Source organism: Aspergillus chevalieri, chromosome 1, assembly GCF_016861735.1.
Source record: "Aspergillus chevalieri M1 DNA, chromosome 1, nearly complete sequence".
Taxonomy (NCBI): domain Eukaryota; kingdom Fungi; phylum Ascomycota; class Eurotiomycetes; order Eurotiales; family Aspergillaceae; genus Aspergillus; species Aspergillus chevalieri.
In genome coordinates, this window is record NC_057362.1 from 3,929,158 (window position 1) to 3,950,306 (window position 21,149).

The following is a 21,149-nucleotide window of genomic DNA, read 5'->3' on the forward strand; positions in this document are numbered from 1 at the left end:
TGTACAGATGCTCACCGGATACAAAGAAAAATAGATAGTGCGATTATTCTTGCTGAACTGTTCGGTTCCATGCGACTTGCCAATCACCTCCAAATGCCTCACACATTCTGCAGCTTCCGCCCCCAGTCCGGGGTTCGGAAAAAAAAAAAAAAGGCCCCTCTACAAGTACAATAACGGACAGTGGCAGCGTCGCAGCCTGCCATTCGGGACGCAGGCAATGCACTGAAAGCATGGATCACCATCCTGTCTGTTCCGAAAGAATAATAATACATGGCAATTATACCTCTTGGTGCTATGTATTGGGCATACACCTCAGCACTGCATGTGTTGTTGCCCAAGTCCCGGGCAACCGAATGGGCTAGCATTGGGTCCAGATTATCGTTCTTATGTGGTATCTGGAATCTTACTCCGCTGTGAGGGAATTCCCGGTAGATGGTGTCGTTTCCGTATATGGCATAATATACAAGGATGTCACTGTAGCAGCCACCAAAATAGAAAGCAAAAAGCAATCACGAATCCACCAGGCTATTGAACTGTGAACCGGAATCTCCGCGCCAAATCAAAAAATAAATAAATGAAACAGGATATCATTAGGCCCATGTCTTTCCATAAACAATGTCGCATCGTGATTCGCCGTGTATTATTTTTTAATTCAAAAGCCCGAACATTTCCATCTTATATTCATTGTTGCTTCTTATCACTCACTGGCGCTGGTAATTCGATTCCATTTCGCCGCGCATAATCCTACATATACATAACCAATGGTCAGAAGGAGAGAGGAAATCCCTCAAATTCAAGAAACACATCGAAACGCAGACTCACCTCACAACTCAACCGAACAGCCTCCTCCATTCCCACCCGAGCTTCGTATCCCAGGATCCGCTTCGCCTTGTCTCCGCTCGCATACCGGACAGAACATGCATCGCCCACACTCCCGCGGCTAAGGGTCGTCGACGACCCAGACACCCAGGTCAAAATCTCACATACCCAACCAGCTACATACGCCATGCACCGGGGAATGTGGATCTCAAAGGGTGGGGTGTGGCCGAACTGGGCCCAGATGGCCAGGCAGAAGTCGCGGAAGGTAATGGGCTCGTTGTTCTGGATGAAAAAGGCCTCGCCAGCGGCGGTCCGTGAGGAGATAAGGTTCTCTGCTGCCAAGACGTGTGCGTCCCCTACGTTGGTCACGTAGGTGACGTCCCACAGGTTGTAGCCGTCTCCGATTATAAATGGGGTTTCCCATTTGGAGATGCAGGTGTGAATGGGCGGGAGGAGTTGAGGGTCTCCAGGGCCGCAGAGCACAGAGGGTCGGAGGGAGCAGGTGGCCATTGTGTTGCTGTTGGCTTCGAGAACTATTCTTTCTGCCGCGGCCTGATTCACGAATGATTAGCAAGGCCCGTCCCGCGATTACCATGGTAAGAGATCTGAATGGGTAGGTGAAACAACCTTGGACTCTCCATAGATTAGCGACGACGATGGTATCGGCCATTGCTCATCGATGTTCTCGTATGGTATGCTCATATCATCCGTCACAACGCAACAAGTACTCGTGTAGACAACTCCCTTGACACCCGCTTGTTTAGCCGCATCCAACATGTTCCTTGTCCCTTCGATGTTGGTCTTCCGCACCAGCTGTTCTAGCCTCCTACCAAACCGCTCGCTCAGAGCTGGAACAATACCCGCTGTATGGATGACGATTTCCGGTCTGGCTTGTTGAAGCACATTGTAAAGTGTATCAGGGACAGTGACATCTGCTTGGATGAATGCGACGTCGTCGGGTAATTCGTGCGTACCATCGGGGGGAGCGCGGTCTAGGACGGTGATGGTACACTTCGGATGTTGTTCTGCGACAGCTCGAGCGATGGCGGAACCCACGAATCCAGTCCCGCCAGATATGAGGATATTGCGCAGCGAGGGATTTTCTCTTGTATCGCGCATTGCTGAAGGCATGGCTCAGCGCTGTTGATGTTGGTTGTAGGTTATGTGACGGAGGGGAGCCGCGGTCTTTCCGCAATCCATTAAATGCCCGAACAGGACAAGCAGAATGCAACCCACAGGGATGGAGCAAACGACTACAGCAATCAGTCGTGTAGCTGAGCTCAAACATCGATGGATATTGCGATTAGAATTTCTGTTGGTTTCTTTCACTGCTCGAATTCACTGATACACTGGCAGCATCTGTCATTGTACTCATACACATTTTCTCTGCCCATACAGAGAGTTAAGAACAAGCGCAGAAAGAAACGGATAAGAGAAAAAGGGCACTTCACGTTATCATACTATACACAGCCCCAGGTATCCAACCCAAGTCGCAAAAAAGAACAATCCATAAGCTCGAAACATGGCATGGGAGACGTTTCGACTGACCGAACTCCGGAATGAATGCAAACACGACAGCCATAAGGACAACGAGAATCAGAAGAGGAAAAGAAAACGAAATCATGACACTTCCCCAGCTTTAGAGCACTCTGCAAAGCACCAATCCACCGACCTTCTTCTCCACACATTCTCTTGCTTCCATAATTCCCCGATCTGTCGACAGGTAGAGGGACTCTCCAGGCGACCGAATTCCCTCAACATAGTCACTCGTCTCTCCATTGACCACCCGGCGGAGTGCCCGAAGGTCCAGGTTGATTCTCCGGGTGGGCTTGCTGATCGGAACCATCTTGCCCAACACCGACTCACTTTGCCAGTACTTCAGTCCCAGCCATAGTCGTCTCGAGGCAATATTTTTCTGTGTCACAGGCTCTAGTTCTTGAACTGGATCGTTGACGGCCGGGGTACCCAAGAGGAGATGCGGCGGGGGAGGTGTCTTTCCGCCGCGGACAACGGAGGAGACAAAGCCATCGTTCTGGAGGGCGAGTGAAAGACTCAGATGCAGTTTTGTGTTGGGAATCGATGTGAGACCGAGACGGGCCTTGGTGGCATTGTTCAAATGCGAGCAGACGTGGGCGAGGTGAACGAGGGACATTGTGATGGGTTCAATTGACCTCCGAGGCCTGAGGGATTGCGGGGGTTTTTGGTTGTCTGGGCTGGACCTCAAGTAGCGATTAGCAATTGTATCATGCGATCAATTAGCTGGAGAGAAAATACTCACCAAAATCCCAGTGTAGAAGCTGCCGTCAATATGTCAATCTGCTGTATAGCAACAACATACACGGAGCAAGATTCGGAGAGAATGAAATTTCCCGGTCCGAAGTTGATCCGGGCGATGTATAACAGCAGCAAATCACACGCCGTATCGGCATCATCACAAGCGCCGAGCATTAGTGCCGGCGCTTCGAGGACAACGCTGAGAGGCTGATGGGATTTGGTGCTAGAGGGAGGTTGACAGGTATTTAAGGATAGGTAAGTCTCCCCTCATTTCTGTTGTTTCATCTGTGAACAACCGTTGGAGGTTACATCCTGCTATATAATCATGCCTCCATTACCGGGTGAAGAGCGAATGTTGACTGTGTGAGTATGAACAGACGAGAGGAATAGTTGTAGTTTATTCTGACAATCATGGACTTGTACCAGCTTCGCGGACGTCCATTCCTATTTCTCAGAGCCTACTCCCAAGCCCATCCATCATCGATTCGACAAGGGCTCGTATCTCTACATCTACCACGATGCTGCCCAGCACAAATCCCGGATTGAGGTCGCCAATAACCCGGGAACACCTTTTCAGGATGCATTCAATGGAGGTAGGCGAAATAGTCTTTTTATACAGCTGTGCTTGTACTGACATCCACAGCGCTGGACCGTGTTCATATAGACCATTCGACTCGTTTCCCCACTCTCTGCACCGTGACAGTCGATGGACCAGATCCCAATCCGCAAGCGTTCCCTCCTCCCCCAAATCCTGCCAGTCTTTATGAATGGCGACTGCCCAGCAGCGACCAGGATGATCTCTTCCGCCTGCACACGCTGGACGTGTATTTCTGGACGCAGGAAGATGTCAACCAGTTCTTGGACGTGATTGAGAGCATATTGTCTCCCTCACAGATTGCATCAGACAGACATCCACAGTTGGAGAACCACAGCCACGACGAAAGCCATAACAACATTAGTTCAGTGGTACAGCAGCTCGAGAACGTGGCCGTGACAGACCCGGCATATCAAAACGGCCAAACACGAAATTCTCGGACCGAGACATTTCCAACCTCGAAAACAACGCCAGTGCATGCTGGAATCAACACCTTTCCTCCTCCCCCTCCATCAGCAACGTTACCTCCTGCGCCCACTTCTGCTACTCCAAGCATTAGCCCGGCTCAGCAAGGAACGCCTTTCTCCCAACCACCAGCAGAGCAGCATCAGGAACCCGCACAATGCGCACCTCTACCATACAACCCCGCCGCACCAGCTGCCCCCGAGCCCATCCAGCATCGCGAAAAGACACCACCACCAGCAGACGGTGCTGACGGGACCGGCCTACAAGCAGCTGTGGCAGCCGACCATGGCATCCCATACACGCCCCCATCGCAAACCCCAGGCGCGTTCGCATCCCCTCCGACCCAGCCTCTGCCCTATTCAATGCCTGGAGGCTATGCATCGCCACCTCCCAGCGCCGGACTACCCCCAAGCAGTGCGCCTGGTCTGACACATTCCGGGTCCCTCTCCTCCCGCTCTTCATCCATTCAAAGCCCCCCGGGTGTGCCACTCATGCCCACATATGCGGCTAGTCCATCATCCCCGTTCTTCCCAGGGAATGTACAACAACCGCAACAGCTCAACCGGACGGGATCCCTCTCTTTCGCACCACCCCCTCAACCTCAACCTCAACCCCAGCCACAGACTCAGCCCCAGGCCCAAGCCCAAGCTCAAACTCAAGACCCCAACGCATACCTTTACCAAATCCAGCAACAGCAACTTCAACAGCAACAACAACAACAACAATACCTCTACAATTCTCAAAACCCCCAAGCCCAACTCCAACTCCAACTCCAGCAACAGCAACTCCAACAAAAACAACAGCTCGCTCCCGCCCCACAAATTGGACAATTCACTATCCCCAACACCAACGAATTTGATCCAAATGCTCATCTCTACGCACAACAGCTACAACTACAGCAACAGCAGTTGCAACAGCAGCAACCGCAACAGCAACAACAGACGCTGTCAAAGGGCGCCGGTGCCGTGCCTGCGCAGCGACCGGGCAAGTTGGAGAATCGTGCTGCGAGGGTGGAGAGCGGAGTAAATCGGTTTCTGAAGAAATTGGAGAAGAAGTTGTAACTGTGGGTCCATGGTTCTGTGTTTTGTTTATATCAGATTGTGATTTTTTTCCTGAGGATAGGATAGGATGGTATAGTAATACATGAGTACGATACCCTGAGCATGAGACACATGAGTGACCTTGTAGGGATGTAGACATGTAAACGAGGGAGACTTTCTGATATGTATAATTCAGTGCTAACCTAACTACTACCTACAGTGCAAATATAAATAAGGAGATAGATCAAAGGCAATATCCACAAGCTGTACCACCGTACAAAACCGATCCGAGAAATCATCCAAATAACATATCTCCATTGATAAAATGACAATCAAAACAATGAAAGAAGAAACCGACACAGCACAAGGAAACCAAACACAACCAACCAACCAGCCCGCGCGGTCGAGTAAGACCCTGACACCGTCCTGTGCAACGAAGATAATCCGACAAATATGTAGACCAAGAATGAAAAAATGGGATGAAGAGAAGAAAATGCTCAGATATGCAAAGGTGAGAAATGCGATTAGCGCTCCAAGAAAAAACACAACTCCACACTGGTAAATGCTCCGACAGTCCGATGCAGTCGGTTGGTCCGAACAAAAAATAGAAGGTATTTGAAGAAGAGAAAGGGCATCGCGATTGGAAATAGATGAGATCATCTGGCGTCGCGATCGTAAGGGTATAAAGGGGGAAAGAAAGTGAAAAAGCCAAAAGAAGACGGGCAAGGAAAAGACGGGAAATGTCAGGAACCCCTCAAACAAAGAGAAGAGGAATCTTCAATTGTCGCAAGTAGTTTATTTGTTCTCAACGTCGACCTCGGCTGCCGGGGTAGCAACCTCAGTGTTCTCAGCCGACTTCTCCATTGGAGATTCAACAAGAGACTCAGCGACAGGCTCCTTAGCTTTGAGGAAGGCCTCGGGGACGGTTTGCTCAGTAGTGACCTCCTCGGGGATAGAGGGGGTGTCGACAGGCTGCTCAGTGGGTTCCTCGGGCTTGGCTTCAATAGAGGTCTCGATGGGTGCCTCGTCGGAAGGCTGCGCTTCGGTCGGGGCATCGTTGGACTCGGTCACAGGCTCCTGGACAGAAGGCTCCTGGGCAGGGGATGCCTCAGCCACCTCTGTGGCGGGCTCCTTTGACTCCTTGGGCTCCTCAGCAAGCTTCTCAGGAGCAGCAGATTTCTCAACTGGCTGAGCAGACTCCTCAGGAATAGACTCTGCTGGCTTCTTGGTAATCCCTTCTGTCGAAATAGTCTCACTGTTCTCGTCCTTAGGCTTAGTTGCAGCTTTAGCTGCGGGCTTGGCTCCCTGGATCTTCGAGTGGACATTGGTCTTAGGTACGGCTCTCTTTGTGCCTTGGATCGGTTTGGATGCTTTAGGAGGGCTCTTGACGTCCACCTTTTCATGCGTCTTGCTGGCAGAGCTAGCGGTTGGGCGCATCATGCGAGCCAGGAATCCTTCGTCAACCGGCCTGGAACTGGCACTGCTCGCTCGCGAGCCTGGCCGCTCGCTAGACGACTGGCTCTGCGGCGACCCACGAGGGGTTTGCTTGCGAACGCTAGAAGCAGTTGGCGTGGATGAACGCGCGCTAGTTCCGTTCTTCAAGGTGGGTGGTTTGCGCGACGCAGCCGATATAGTAGTTGCTGTACCCTTCGATTTAGCTGATTGGGTCGGCGCGGTAGCAGCGGCAGGGAGGCGAGCGGGCCTGGTTGGCGACTTGGTTGCAGGCTTGGTGGTGTTGGTGGTAGTGATGGTCGAAGCGCGAGAGGCGGCGGTTGTCTTGGTTGCATCACGCGCGGGGGTTGTTGAAGGACGACTAGGTCGCGAAGGTGCCTTGGTGGCGGTGTTTAGAGATGTGCGGCTTGACTTGGAGGCGACGCTCTTAGTCGGCTCATTGGAGGTAGCGGGTTTGGTTGCACGAGTAGCAGGTTTGGCCGGCGACGTCTCCGTGCGCGCTTTGGTTGGTGACCTTGCGGGGGACGATCTGGCGGCAGTGGACTGACGGGAGTTCAATGGTTGCTTGGTGGCAGTCTTGGAAGTAGTGGTTGGTTTCCGAGACGACTCGTTGGGAGTAGGCGCAGCTGAGCCATTCGATGCAGGCTGCGCCTCCTGCCTCGCGGGGCTGGGCTTCTCATCTGGTGTCGGCGCATTGTCAGCCTTGGATGCTGGAAAACTGGCGTTCTGCGGCGATGAGTTTCCTGATTCCTGTTTCGATGACTCCGCCGGAGTGGCGATACCTAGGCCACTGGCTGTCGTAGGAGAAGTCGATTCCGCGCTCTTCTGGCTACCGGTGGTATCCAGATCTTCCGAATTGAAGCTCCTGACGCGAGCAGGAGAAGCGGGAAGGTCACTCGAGGTCCGCGACTGAGCAGCTTTGTCAACAGCCACAAAGCTCGCGCGAACCTTGGAAAGTGGCCTTGCAGAACCAGAGTTCTCGGAAGTGGGAGATCTACCGCGGGAGGGTGGAGACGAGACATTGTTTTGGCTGCTGTTGTTTTCGAATTTGGCCAGCAGACTCCGGACACCTGGATGAGCCATGGTTGCTTCTTGGTCGAGTTATGCGATTGGGATGACGCGATTGTCAGGAGGGAGCTGAACCTCGGATGAGGTCAGTCAGGGGAGATCCGCAGTATCCGTGGACGATATCGCGCTACTTTTGTCGCTTAATCGCACTATTCAGGGTAGATTGCAAGTCGCGAGAGGCCAACTCGTAGAGGCCAGATCGCAGGATAAGTGCCAGGAGGGGGGTTGGCAGGTCGCGTTGATATAGGAGGGGAGTGGCGGAGGGGGAGAGTGGGATGCAAGCAGACTGAATGACTGAACAGACGGATAAAAGTAGAGTCAATGAGACAGTCTCAGTGGTGAATTCAGTGATGAAGAGAGCATGATAAAGGCAGAATAGATTGAAAGAAGAGAGACAAAGTAGAAGAAATGAAGGAGGAAAAGAGGAAGAGAGAGAGAGGGCGAAGTGGAAGGCTGACGGGTAAAACGCCTCAGGCAACGGTTTCAGGGGTCAACGGCGGATCCGGAGTCTACTCCATACCCAGTGTGATTACTACTACATACTCCTACAAGTGCAGTCAAACTCAGACTAACTGCCCGGAGATGAAACTATTAAGGAGATTCTGTCTGTGCTCCCCCTACTGCTCCGGGCAATTCACCACTGTTCCGGAGTATACAACAGACTACTATGTAGACTATTCTATGCGACTCAGTGTATACCTTCTGGAATATGGCTGATTCACACTCTAGCAGCCTTCTAAAGGCGATCCGAGGCGGAATCATCCTAGATATTCTCCTAGTCTGCTCCATCCCGGGACGTTATGCCAATCTCCCCCTGATATTAATGCGCAATCAATCTCCGACAGCCCTCGGTCTCAAGACAGACACCAGCACTTTGTCTTCTGATGCAAGCATAGAAATGCGAGGTTACCAGAATGCTGATCGCATTGCTTGCATCTATCTTGCATTGTTCGTTGTTAGAACGAGTTACAGTTCAATAGACATCCCTATTGACGCCATATGCCGTCCCTTGCAGCGCATAGACATCCGGAGAATTCACCCGCAATAATCAATGCGTTGATTGACAAAGTCAAAAAATCAATACAATCAGTTTTTCAGCTCGCAATCTTCAGGCCCCAACCTTCAATTCATCAATTGCCTAAACATGTGCAATCCCATCTATACAGCGGATCAACTTTGCTCCGCCGGCTACAAAACCCGCTCCGATTGCGGATGCAAGAAAACGGCCTCTTCCAGCACCACCACAGTCAAAACATAAGAAAAAGTCGCCATGGCCGCTGCCAGGACTCTTCGCATCGGTCAATTGCCTTCGTCCTCCCTTCAATTGGACTTTCACTGATATCTCCTTGCAGGTCTCATCCCCGGTGACGGTATCGGACGGGAAGTCATTCCGGTATGCAATATTTCGGAGGAGGGGCAGGATGAACCAAGACATACGAATGAAGCTTACAATGTCAATTGATAGGCTGGCCGTCGGGTCCTCGAATCCCTTCCCTCGTCGCTGAACCTCAAGTTCAGTTTCGTTGAGTTGGACGCCGGTTACGACCACTTCAAGAGCACCGGTACCGCTCTCCCCGACAAGACCGTGGATGTCCTGAAGAAGGAATGTGACGGTGCTCTGTTTGGAGCTGTCAGGTGGGTGCATTGAACCTCCAATTGCATGGAAATAAGATTTATCTGGCATGCTAACTGCCCGCAGCTCCCCCAGCACCAAAGTCGCCGGCTACTCCTCGCCCATCGTCGCCCTCCGCAAGAAGCTCGACCTCTACGCCAACGTTCGCCCCGTCAAGACCACCTCCGGCGAAAGCGGCCGCGACCCCATCGACCTGGTCATCGTCCGCGAGAACACCGAGGACCTCTACGTCAAGGAGGAAACCAGCAAGGACACTCCCAACGGCAAGGTTGCCGAGGCTATCAAGCGTATCTCCGAGAGCGCCTCGTCGCGCATCTCCACCATCGCTGGTGAAATCGCCCTGCGCCGCCAGAAGATCCGCGACGTGGCCCCCGCCAACGCCACCCGCGCGCACCCCATGCTGACCATCACGCACAAGTCGAACGTGCTGTCGCAGACGGACGGTTTGTTCCGTGAGACCGCGCGCAAGGCCCTTGCTGCGGAGCGGTTTTCGTCGATCCGCGTTGAGGAGCAAATTGTCGACTCGATGGTGTACAAACTCTTCCGCCAGCCCGAGTACTACGATGTGATTGTCGCTCCTAACCTGTACGGTGACATTCTGTCTGACGGTGCTGCTGCTCTCGTTGGCAGTCTGGGTCTTGTGCCTAGTGCTAACGTTGGTGATGGCTTTGCTATTGGTGAGCCGTGCCACGGCAGTGCGCCTGACATTGAGGGCAAGGGCATTGCCAACCCCATTGCTACCTTGCGCAGTGTTGCGCTGATGCTTGAGTTCTTGGGCGAGGAGAACGCTGCTGCTAAGATCTACACTGCTGTTGACGCCAATCTGGACGAGGGCAAGTTCTTGTCGCCTGACATGGGTGGCAAGGCTACCACCCAGGAGGTCATGGATGATGTGCTGAAGAGATTCTAAATTAGTCCTCTATCATAGAATGTAAATGCGTTACGTGTTTATTTCACTCTTTCTCATTGCATCTCAGTGTACAGTTACTAGGCCTCCCAACCAATCTTCCCCAAATTCCCATCTTTCTCCTTGGTTTCTTTCGTCCCGTCCTCAGCCTCTTTTATATGCTCCTTCTCTTGCTCCGTCCCAACAAGAACAAGAGTAAACAATACAACAAAGTAAACTTCCCCCGTCTCCCGATTCTTCAACACATACCGCAAATCATGATTCTTCTCATCAACATACTTAGTAGCATGCAACGTAAACCCAGGTAACCGCAGCGAGAAGTCTACTAGGGTTAGCACACACGCCACCACCAAACAATCAAGCCAGACAAAAAAGAAAAAGGCGAGCCTCACCATTAAAAACCAAATACGGATTCCCAAACCCAACACTATAAACCCTCCCCTCCTCAAACACAAACTTCTTCCTCTCCTCCTCCCCCTGGAAAAACTTCATTCTCTCACTCGCATCCCCCGGCACCCCGGCCTCCTCCCTTACTTTTCCAGCATCACCCCCCTCATCCCCCTCCTGCACAACAACTCCATTGACCCTCGGCACCTCATCCCCACTCTTCACCTTATTCCCAACCCGGAACTGATTCCACGACGCAAGCGCGGGGCTAAACAGGTACGGTTTATCCGCGTACGCATCACCGTCCATGGAGGGATCGATGGACCATTTTACGAGGCGGAGGGCAGTGTTGAAGCCGGGCGGTAGGCGGTCGCGGATGGGGCGGTCGAAGTCGTGGCCAAAGAGGAGATCGTTGCCGTTGACGGGCTTTTTGAAAATGATGCTGAAGGTTAGGGAGTATTGGTCTGTTGTGTGGGTGGGGTGGGTAAAGATGGGGTGGGTTGTTGGGGAGGTGTCGGGGTATCCTATCTTCCAATTAGTATTCAGGTTCATGTATGGAAGGTTGGGGGCAGGAAGGGAGGTACCGTTATAACCCTGGATCCTAACAGCCAAGCTGACCGTCGCAAGGTCATTATCTATGCGTACCGTTTCGTCGCCGTTCACGGGGACCACCTGATGGGTTGACGGGTAATATTGAGTGCCTGCTGTGACTTTCAGTCGGTACTTCTTGTGCTGTGCTTGGTCGAAGAGTTCGCCTGACGTCGCTGATGTATTTGATTTAGAGGCGCTGCTGGAACGGCGTCGGCTGGGGGTTAGACGGCTGCTTGATGTTGATCGGGAGCATGGAGCCATTGTATACGAGTATCGTATAGGTAAGAGTATGAAGCAGAACGAATTGTGCCTGATGTTTTTTTTTTTTTATTTCTCTATTCGTTAACTCGAATGGACAAAATTATCCTGTGCTTGTTATTATGAGGGCTGTTCAGGATATATATCGTTAGGCTCACAGATACCACGCAGATTCTCGTATTAGGGTGCTGATATACTGCAGTATATTAGATCAATGTAGCTCAGAAATGCAATTGAGCCCTTGAAGCTAAGGAAAGCTATAAATGCAATAGAAGTTGATGTGACGTCCATCAACGTCATCGCAGGAACCGATAATCGTCAAGCAATGTATTGGTTAACCCTATTATGATACAATCCAAGAATAGTAGCCAAAGTAGAAAGAATATAGCAATCATGCCAAGCGAATTAGAGATAAGCCGGGTCTGAAGGCAAAACAACCCCGTCCGAATTAAAATCACTCAACGGTTCGTCGTCCAAAGCATCGTCCGTGGGAATCCCAACCCCGCTATCCAATGGCCTTCGGTGCTTGCCTCGACCAACATCAATATCCACATGTCGCATACTGACCGGAGTAATCGGTTCGCTGCCCGTGACTGAGTTATCTGACTGAGGCTCCTTTGTCTTCAATAATTCATAATTGGCAGACCGGACTTTGGCTTTGCGACGCTCCGCATTGGCGGTTTCTTTCATCAAGGTAAATGACCGCTCTTGATCCGCGATCCATCTATCAATGAGATTGTCGCGCTCTTCAATTTCGAGCTGCAATTGCTTCTCGAGTACGGCATTGCTGCGACCAAGTTTCTCTGCTTCTGCCCGGGCTTCTTCGAGTGCTGTATTGAGTTCTGAAATGCGCACATTCATTGCCCCAATTTCCTGTTCGCAATGCTGAAGCTGTTCCGCAGACTCATGCTCAAGGCTTGCGATGGCCGACTGGCGTCTTTTTTCGACGACTTCAATTTCTTGCTCATGATTCTGGTGCTGTTTCGCAATCTCTCGCTCAAGGTTGGTTATTTCGCTGATAGCCGACTGACGTTCCTTCGTGATGGACTCTATTGAGGACATCAAATCACGGGCACGAATGCGATCGCGCTCAATGGTCTGATTCAAATCCCGAATATGTGCGTCACGCCGTTCAACTGTGGACTCGGCTGCACGGCGGGCTTTCTCCTCGTCAGAGATCTTGTTCTTCAATTCTGATACCTGCTGGATGTGTTGCGTTTTGCTGGCAGTATTCTCTTCTTCCAAGATGCTCACGAGCGCTTCCAGATTCCTGATATCCCCGCGATACTGTTCCAGTGCTGCATTCAATCTCTGGATTCCAAAGTCTTTTTTCTCTCCTTCTTGTTCCATCTCCCGCATCCGCATCCGCATGTGGAGCATGTCCTTTGCCGAAACATCTAGTTCTTGAACCTTCTTTGACGCGGCTTCATACCGGGTTAGCAGCTCATTAAACTTGCCTCTAAGCGCTTTCTCGCGGCCCAGGGCTCCATCATGGCCCGTGCGTTCATTTCCAAAGTCCTCGACGAGCGATTCCACACGCTCCACTAATGCCCCAAGCGTGGCATTCCCATAATGCAGACCCGCATTGGCTGTTTCCCCTGGCACTGCACGTTCGAGTTCGATGCATGCTGTACGGAACCGCGAGCTCATCTCCGAAATGATTTCGCTCGGGTTGCTCCCAGAGAAGCCAAGTGTTGATAGCTCCTTCTTTACCGACTCCAGTGACTTAGTAGCGTCGGAAGCACGAGCAAGAGCATCAGTAAGAGTGGGAATGATCTGGACAAAGAAGTCGGGTGGCGGAGACGACTGGCGAATGTTGTTACTAACGGCAGTGCCGTCAGGAGAAGCGATGTTAGCGCGCCACGCGTCAAAGAGGGCCCTTTTCTCCTTTCTAGCGGTCTCAAGGTCCAGCTGAAGGCGGCGAAGCTCAGCTTCCTGGTTGCGATCAGGTAACTCCGCCTGAATGGAAGAATCGACACCGGGTGCTGAGTTTCCAAGTAGCGAGAAACCATCCGGGATAGCAGGTTGATATCCAACACCTCGAATATCGGGCGAATCGGACATAATAACCGTGCTTCCATCCATACCAGTGTCATCAAGGATAATAGTGTCGCCGTTCATAATGCCAGACTCCACATTGGCATCCTGGGCGGATGAGAAAGAAACTTCCTGTCGAAGTCGACTAGTCTCCGCTTCCAACTCCTCGAGGTTCTCCTGTGACGCCTCCAACATGAATTCCTCCTGAGCAAGAGATTCCTCACCATGATCAGAAGCACCGGATTTTTTCGCATTCTCCAGTTCTTGCTTCAGCAGTTCCCTCTCCTTCAACAAAGACTGCAGCTTCTTCTCGTAAGTAGCAAAATTTCGCTTCTCTCGCTCAATATGATTGATCTCAGTACTGAGACCCATCCGGCCGATCCTCCGCTGTACCCGGGAATCCAAAGCCTGGCGCAAGGGCATAAATTGCATCACCCGCTGTGTGCCTTTCCGTGAAGCAGGAGTTGATCGCCGTTGGCGACTTGGGGTACTTTGTGCAGAGCCCGTATTGCTTCCATCGAATGAAGCGCGCATCATAGCAGGCGTCAAACCCGTGGAAGGCCCGGGATCCGAGATACGGACTTTCTTGCCGGGCCTCCGTGGAGTTATGGTACTCGTGTCCGTCGATACATCTGATTGCTTTCCAGACCGGCTCCGGCTTCTAGTACGTGACGCTGGAGAGCCAGAGACGCCCGCGTTGGAAATAGAACTAATGCGTCGCTTCCTCGGGCTCCGTCTGAGCTCGATGGCTCTCGCTGTAGCCGCAGTCGCTGCCATGTCTGTATATTGATAGGACAGTACTCAGATAAAGATCTGGTGCGATGTTAGTATGCATGTAAGTAGTATGTAAACCTGGAGGGGTAACTGACAGGTCAAATAAGTCGACACGGGTTTGCCTTTCTCATCCAAGACACAATAAACAAACAATAGATGCTCCTTGCAGAGGAAAGACGCGATGATGAGATGATGATGTTAGATAAAGGGAAATGAAGAGTCAGAGCATGCAATAATTCCCAAAGGGGAAGCTATGCAGGCAGCAAGAGGCACTTTCCCCTTTGGGACGCGTTAGGCGTCACCACATTTTTGCTGGGTAAACAAGGTCATGTGATTGATACCTAGCGTATCAGGCACTGTGCCAGTTATTCAAGAATTACAGGCACAAATGCATACAAATGCAAAGTATTCCACCTCAACATGCTCTCATGGACTTCAGGCGTTTAGATCGATGAGAAATGCCTTATCTTATCAATCCGACCGTGGATCACGAATCTATGCTCCCAACGTCCACCAACGCTTTGGACAGTCCATACACATACGAACACATGCACATCCTCTCTATGCACCTGAGACTTCAGGGATGTCTCGCTGACTGTTTACTTTCAGACCATCGCACAGCATTGGCAGATGATGTCATCTGTTCCCCTCCTGGCGGATACTCAGCTCCAACCACTGGGACAACAGAAAAGAGCATCCTCTTCAACCATACGATCTTCAAGAGGAGCCAACATAGTCACCAAACAATACAATGGCAATGAACATCGAACCGGACACGAGTAACGATGCGGTTCCCAGCCTGGAGGGGAGTCTTCCATCAACCGAAGCTCTTCCACCCGATTCAGAATCCCGACTGCTCCAACTACCCCCAGAACTCCTACAGCAAGTCCTATCCGAACTCTCCGTATTAGATCTCACCCGAATATCTCGCACCTGCCGCAGCTTAGCCGAGCACGCCTCCAACAACCTCCTATGGGCCGATCTGCTAAACGCCCATCTACCCTTCAAAATCCACGACCCCGGTCCATTTACCTCGTTCCGCAGTCTCTACGCAGCATACTATCCCTGCTGGTTCATCCCCCAGAATAGGGTCTGGTTCGCGGATACGGAACACACGGGGAACTTGATCCTGGCGCGGTACGATAACCGACGGGGTGTCATTGAGGCATACCGAGTGGTAGCGGAACGAAGGAACCATGCCTTTCAGATCTGGGAGTGGAATCCGGATGTCATTGTTCAGTCGTTCAATCCCAAAGTCAGTCTCTGGTTGGATGATCCGGTATTGTTTTTGAAGAATACTCCGTCTGCTGAAGGGCCACCGCGCACGCCGCAGTATCTAAACGGGGAGACCCGTATGCCCATGGCACTCGAGTACCAATACGTCTTTAACTCGTTTTCTCTATGTTCGAACAAACCCCCGGACTCGGAAATGGCCGTGGATCAAAAGTGGCCACCGCCAAACATCCCCAGTGACCAGCGGGTTTATCGAGATATGGATGAGGATTTGTCGGAAGGGGATGAACCGCCACGGCATTTGGATGATGTCTCTGAAATCGCATTTCGCATCCGACGATGGGCGCACTTCCGTCTAGGGATGCCTTTCTTCACCGCCGGCAATGGTGAGACTCTTACGACCTTCGCGACGCTGGATCTTAGTCTATATACACCGACGAGAGAGAAGCCGTACCAAGGTATATGGGTTGGAGATTACTCGGCCCACGGTTGCGAGTTCTTGCTCTTCCTCCAACGTGACACTACAGATGGCTCTACGACATCACCAGAAACGGAAAACACCGGGTGGATTCCGCATGGCCGTTTGGAGGCCATCAAACTCACAGGGGACCCAAATGTCCCCAGGGGAGAGATATCTTTCGCCGCAGAAGATATCGGACAAGGCGGGTTCGTCCGGATCGCGAACGACTCGCTCTTCCGGAATGCACGAGTCGTCCGAAGCGAAGGCCATGTTGCGGGCTTAGGTTTCCGAGATGGTAAGCCGGAGTACTCCGTGCCGATAATGGTTCTACTATAGCTGACACACACAGATACTTGGTTACCTTCACAGCTTATCCTTGTATCTACCGATTGCGTGGCCCATTACTGGGAATCTATGGGCCATATCTCTTATTTCCGACGTGTGGATATTGACGCCCTTCTTCAGACCTAGTTATGTTTCATGATATACCCTTTGTCCTGCATTGGACACTGCATTTTGGGCGTTACGGACTTGACTCTGCACATTGCGTTCGGAGTATATACTCTCGGTTGTTAGACACTTCAGTATCAGTATCAGTGCATACAGCAGAAAAGACAAACATCTTAGTTGACGGAAGTGTGGAAATACTGCAATATAAGCAAAGAAAATAGGTATCATGGTCGAAATTCCTAAACGCCCGCATTCAGAAGACCTCAGGTTCATCAGTCATAGCCCTCTTGCCGTGGCACCGGGAGCAATCCCTATCCATATACACCAACAAAGGAAACCTCAAAGAACCCGGTATTGCGATCCCCCATCCTATACGTACTCCTGTAGAGTAAAATCACCGCTTCCGCTCAAACCAGCCCGACGACCCCAAAACGAACACACTCTGATCCATCACCCACTCGCCCACACCGAGGTAGCTGTCGATCCACTTCTTGAAGTCTTTGTTCTCGGTGATCTTGTCGGAGTCGAGGCTGGGGCTGTCGAAGATCCCAGGCGTGGGATGAAGAGGTTAGCTTTTCTTTTCTCTATTTCATTGCTTTTCTTTTCTTTTCTTTTTTCTTTTTTTTTTTGCTTTTTGCTTATTGTGATTGTAGAGTATGGATCACGGGGACGGGAGAGCGTACGTCAGACCAGTTGAGCGCTTCACGCCGGCGAGGAAGGCGGAGACTGCCGAGGGTTAGTTTTGGTTTATTTTCTTTTGACGCTGAAACTGCAACGCGCACAGAGGGAAAGGGGAACGTACCAAGCACCGCGTCAAAAGCGTAATGGGTCAGACGGGCGAACTGGTCACATCCATATCAGCCTCCATCCACTCATCCACCCACGCATTCCGATCCTCTCATTCCGATTAAGCCAAGAGTTTCATACCACCATGATGACTGAAGGAACCGGGGGCTAGCAGAGTAAAAGTAGATAAGGGTATCAAAGAAAAAAAATTAACGAGAAACGAGAGAAAGTGTGCTCCGGGACTGAAGGAAAAGAAAAGGTGAAGGCAGGTAAACTGACTCTGACTAGGCGGAGGCTGATCAGGTGGAGAGCTGAACTGACCGCCGGCTGCCCGATCGGCTTACCACGTGACCCGGCGCATGTGACACCGGGTGGCTGGTGCACTAGCCATATTAAGGCTAGTTCCAGGCAGCGAGGATTTTGTCACCTGAAGAGATGAATAAGCAGATCTATTGATATCTGGCCAATCACAGGGGCATATTTGGGATTAGCATCCGGATTCGGACTCAACAACTTTGAGACTCAGGATTCGGGAGTGCCAAGAAGGGATCACCGCGGGTTTAACGAATTCATTGACCGGTCTCATAGTACAGAGTATCAGCTAAGAATGCCTAGATGCTAGTACTACTGAGTGCTACAGTTCTACATCCTACAGAGTACAGTAGAGTATATGCGGGGCTCCGGAGATAGCAAAGCGGAAGCCCCAACGGCCAACAACATTTTCCCTCCCGCGCACACGCCCACCGCCCCTCGTTCAAACTCACCGGACAACTTCTTCTCTTCCCTTTTTTTTCCCTTCTCATCCCATCGCCTTCTTTTTTCTCTCCTCTCCCATTCCATCCTTATATCTTTTCTGACAGTATTCTGGCATCGTCCTTTTTCTCCTTCCGTATTATCCTCAATCACCTTCAAAATGGCCGCCAGCAACTCCCTTGACCACCTCAGCAACCGTATGAAGCTGGAGTGGCACTCCAAGCTCAACACCGAGATGGTCCCGGCGAAGAACTTCCGCCGTACCTCCATCATCGGAACCATTGGTATGTCTTTGTTCAGGGCTTCGGTCTCTTTCGCTATGGTTAGTGGGTCAATTGTGCTAATGTCGATTTTTTTCAGGTCCCAAGACCAACTCGACCGAGAAGATCAACGCGCTCCGCAGAGGTATGGGGATACTCGATCAGGAAGGAGACAATGGGATATAGACTGACAGTCAATAGCTGGTCTCAACGTTGTCCGCATGAACTTCTCTCACGGCTCGTATGAGTACCACCAGTCCGTCATCGACCACGCCCGTGAGGCCGAGCAGGCTCAGAAGGGCCGCCCCCTTGCCATTGCTCTTGACACCGTGGGTTTGCGAACAATTCCTGTTCCCAAGACATCACTGACCTCCCCCGTAGAAAGGTCCTGAGATCCGTACCGGTAACACCGTCGACGACAAGGACATCCCCATCAAGGAGGGCCACGAGCTCATCATCACCACCGATGAGAAGTATGCCGCCGCCAGTGACGACAAGAACATGTGAGTCTTTCACCTTGCCCATGCTAGTTTGTCGTTGTCGCTGACAGGCCTCAAGGTACCTTGACTATAAGAATATCACCAAGGTGATCTCGCCCGGCAAGCTCATCTATGTCGACGATGGTATCCTTTCCTTCGAAGTCCTCGAGGTCGTAGACGACAAGAACCTGCGCGCCAAGTGTCTCAACAACGGTAACATCTCGTCCCGTAAGGGTGTCAACCTGCCCGGCACCGATGTTGACCTTCCCGCTCTGTCCGAGAAGGATGTCAACGACCTAAAGTTTGGTGTCAAGAACAAGGTCGACATGGTCTTCGCCTCGTTCATCCGTCGCGGCAGTGACATCCGCGACATCCGCGCTGTCTTTGGCGAGGAGGGCAAGGAAATCCAGATCATCGCCAAGATCGAGAACCAGCAGGGTGTTAACAACTTCGACGAGATTCTCGAGGAGACCGACGGTGTCATGGTTGCCCGTGGTGACTTGGGTATCGAGATCCCTGCCCCCAAGGTCTTCATCGCCCAGAAGATGATGATCGCCAAGTGTAACATCAAGGGTAAGCCCGTCATTTGCGCCACCCAGATGCTCGAGTCGATGACATACAACCCCCGTCCCACTCGTGCTGAGGTGTCCGATGTCGCCAACGCCGTTCTGGACGGTGCGGACTGTGTCATGTTGTCGGGTGAGACCGCCAAGGGCACCTACCCTTGCGAGGCTGTCCGTATGATGCACGAGACCTGCTTGCTGGCCGAAGTTGCCATCCCCCACTTCAACGTCTTTGATGAGTTGCGCAACCTTGCTCCTCGTCCCACCGACACTGTCGAGTCCATTGCCATGGCTGCCGTCAGCGCCAGTTTGGAACTCAATGCCGGTGCCATCCTTGTCTTGACCACTAGGTAAGCATCATTCTCGTGATCGTGACTGATGAACCCTGCTAACTGAATCAGTGGTAAAACCGCTCGTCTTATCTCCAAGTACCGCCCCGTCTGCCCCATCATCATGGTTACCCGCAACCCCATGGCTTCTCGGGTAAGTGACACTCCTCATTGTCATGTTGGAATCCCAACTAACTGGAATAGTACTCTCACCTGTACCGTGGCGTCTGGCCCTTCACCTTCCCCGAGGAGAAGCCCGACTTCAACGTCAAGATCTGGCAGGAGGACGTCGACCGCCGCCTCAAGTGGGGTATCAACCACGGTCTCAAGCTCGGTATCATCAACAAGGGTGACAACATCGTCTGTGTCCAGGGCTGGCGCGGCGGTATGGGCCACACCAACACCGTCCGCATCGTCCCCGCTGAGGAGAACCTTGGCCTTGCTGAGTAAATCTAGACCTTCGGGATGCCAATTTCCCGATTCTGGCGGACAACATTACCATCACGCCAGGCACCGTAGAACCGGTCTCATTCCAAGATGACCGGGGCAACTCCAACAAAACAGAGCCTGGCTCATAAAAAAGCAGTATCCAAGACCTGCCGTGGAATAAGTTAATCATCGAAATCCGTGAATTACAGAGCAGGTCAAGGAGTTTTTTTTTTGATTATGGGATGCGCATGATGGGTTTTATCTTTCGTTTGTTTCACTTACCTTTGGGAGCGTGTGGTCTGATTTTCTTTTCTTGACGTGTTTTTTTTCTGTCAATTTCTTTTCTTTTCTTTCCATAAAGATTTCTGGCTGTTAGAAAAGAGTCATGTATAACGAGAATAATGGATCTCTTGATAGATTTAGTTTCACGATTCCACATTTAGAACCGTTCCAAGTAGTCTCAGATCTTCTGAGATACTCTAGAGAGAAAACATGAGATAACACAAAAGAGCAACGAAAAGAACGACAAAACCACGAAAGCAGGACCTCAGTCCTATTAGTAGTCGTCGCTCAATGCGGGGAGAGGAAAAGTGGAAAGAGCAAGTCCCGAGTTCCAACCGAACCTCGCCATTCGGAGGTTCTCCAGCAGTAAGTAGTATATCACACTCTCACCCACAACGCGAAGCAAAAGGTGAAAGAAAAAGAAAAGGAACAGCGCTAAAGACTTCCTAAATAAATAATAAATACCTCAAACAAGGGCAAACGCACGGGCAAAGTATTCATCCCTCAGTGAGTTTTTTTCGTGTCTTGGATCAAATCAAAATCACGGACCTCTTGCTGGTAAGTGGGAAGTCCCGAACGTTCCCGATGTCCGGATTTTGCCGATGGCCGTGCCGTCCGGCGGGCCGAGATGGATTTGGGGAAGATATGGTGCTTGTTATTCAGATGGATGAAGATATAGAAGAGAGTATAGAGTAATGGTTGGTTGTTTATGAAGGGGGGTTCTGAAGAGTGAGAAGAGTGAGGTGGGCAGATGTTGTATTACAGAGTCAGGGGGATGTATACCCGGGTGTGGCCTCGGATGGGGGATTTCATCATATGAATCTA

At 51.4% G+C, this 21,149-nt stretch overlaps 10 protein-coding genes across 10 annotated transcripts; 4 read left to right on the forward strand and 6 right to left on the reverse strand.

The window, feature by feature from the left end:
* Positions 1 to 681: 681 nt before the first annotated feature.
* On the reverse strand, positions 682 to 1,950 carry ERG26_1 (erg26, C-3 sterol dehydrogenase; the record flags this gene model as incomplete). The annotated part of the gene is made up of 3 exons (XM_043275927.1): positions 682 to 744; positions 823 to 1,371; positions 1,447 to 1,950. 3 exons carry the CDS (start codon positions 1,948 to 1,950, stop codon positions 682 to 684), a joined length of 1,116 nt encoding a protein of 371 aa, XP_043132486.1.
* A 508-nt stretch (positions 1,951 to 2,458) lies between these two features.
* Positions 2,459 to 3,267, reverse strand: ACHE_11367A (mitochondrial 37S ribosomal uS8m domain-containing protein; the record flags this gene model as incomplete). The annotated part of the gene is made up of 2 exons (XM_043275928.1): positions 2,459 to 3,032; positions 3,098 to 3,267. The coding sequence occupies 2 exons, from the start codon at positions 3,265 to 3,267 to the stop codon at positions 2,459 to 2,461; spliced, it is 744 nt and encodes a 247-aa protein (XP_043132487.1).
* A 151-nt stretch (positions 3,268 to 3,418) lies between these two features.
* On the forward strand, positions 3,419 to 5,214 carry ACHE_11368S (uncharacterized protein; the record flags this gene model as incomplete). Its single annotated transcript, XM_043275929.1, has 3 exons — positions 3,419 to 3,456; positions 3,520 to 3,686; positions 3,737 to 5,214. The coding sequence occupies 3 exons, from the start codon at positions 3,419 to 3,421 to the stop codon at positions 5,212 to 5,214; spliced, it is 1,683 nt and encodes a 560-aa protein (XP_043132488.1).
* Positions 5,215 to 5,988: 774 nt separating this feature from the next.
* On the reverse strand, positions 5,989 to 7,728 carry ACHE_11369A (uncharacterized protein; the record flags this gene model as incomplete). The annotated part of the gene is made up of 1 exon (XM_043275930.1): positions 5,989 to 7,728. The coding sequence occupies one exon, from the start codon at positions 7,726 to 7,728 to the stop codon at positions 5,989 to 5,991; it is 1,740 nt and encodes a 579-aa protein (XP_043132489.1).
* Positions 7,729 to 8,983: 1,255 nt separating this feature from the next.
* Positions 8,984 to 10,256, forward strand: lysB (homoisocitrate dehydrogenase lysB; the record flags this gene model as incomplete). Its single annotated transcript, XM_043275932.1, has 4 exons — positions 8,984 to 9,011; positions 9,066 to 9,106; positions 9,179 to 9,348; positions 9,413 to 10,256. The coding sequence occupies 4 exons, from the start codon at positions 8,984 to 8,986 to the stop codon at positions 10,254 to 10,256; spliced, it is 1,083 nt and encodes a 360-aa protein (XP_043132490.1).
* A 77-nt stretch (positions 10,257 to 10,333) lies between these two features.
* On the reverse strand, positions 10,334 to 11,492 carry ACHE_11371A (DUF1769 domain-containing protein; the record flags this gene model as incomplete). The annotated part of the gene is made up of 2 exons (XM_043275933.1): positions 10,334 to 10,575; positions 10,646 to 11,492. 2 exons carry the CDS (start codon positions 11,490 to 11,492, stop codon positions 10,334 to 10,336), a joined length of 1,089 nt encoding a protein of 362 aa, XP_043132491.1.
* A 402-nt stretch (positions 11,493 to 11,894) lies between these two features.
* Positions 11,895 to 14,303, reverse strand: ACHE_11372A (uncharacterized protein; the record flags this gene model as incomplete). Its single annotated transcript, XM_043275934.1, has 1 exon — positions 11,895 to 14,303. The coding sequence occupies one exon, from the start codon at positions 14,301 to 14,303 to the stop codon at positions 11,895 to 11,897; it is 2,409 nt and encodes an 802-aa protein (XP_043132492.1).
* Positions 14,304 to 15,051: 748 nt separating this feature from the next.
* ACHE_11373S (F-box protein) lies at positions 15,052 to 16,464 on the forward strand (the record flags this gene model as incomplete). Its single annotated transcript, XM_043275935.1, has 2 exons — positions 15,052 to 16,288; positions 16,343 to 16,464. 2 exons carry the CDS (start codon positions 15,052 to 15,054, stop codon positions 16,462 to 16,464), a joined length of 1,359 nt encoding a protein of 452 aa, XP_043132493.1.
* A 373-nt stretch (positions 16,465 to 16,837) lies between these two features.
* ACHE_11374A (DUF1748 domain-containing protein) lies at positions 16,838 to 17,376 on the reverse strand (the record flags this gene model as incomplete). The annotated part of the gene is made up of 4 exons (XM_043275936.1): positions 16,838 to 16,979; positions 17,127 to 17,169; positions 17,246 to 17,285; positions 17,371 to 17,376. 4 exons carry the CDS (start codon positions 17,374 to 17,376, stop codon positions 16,838 to 16,840), a joined length of 231 nt encoding a protein of 76 aa, XP_043132494.1.
* A 523-nt stretch (positions 17,377 to 17,899) lies between these two features.
* On the forward strand, positions 17,900 to 20,063 carry PYK1 (pyruvate kinase CDC19; the record flags this gene model as incomplete). Its single annotated transcript, XM_043275937.1, has 7 exons — positions 17,900 to 18,266; positions 18,343 to 18,387; positions 18,444 to 18,571; positions 18,624 to 18,745; positions 18,801 to 19,634; positions 19,686 to 19,767; positions 19,818 to 20,063. The coding sequence occupies 7 exons, from the start codon at positions 17,900 to 17,902 to the stop codon at positions 20,061 to 20,063; spliced, it is 1,824 nt and encodes a 607-aa protein (XP_043132495.1).
* Between the last annotated feature and the right edge of the window lie 1,086 nt (positions 20,064 to 21,149).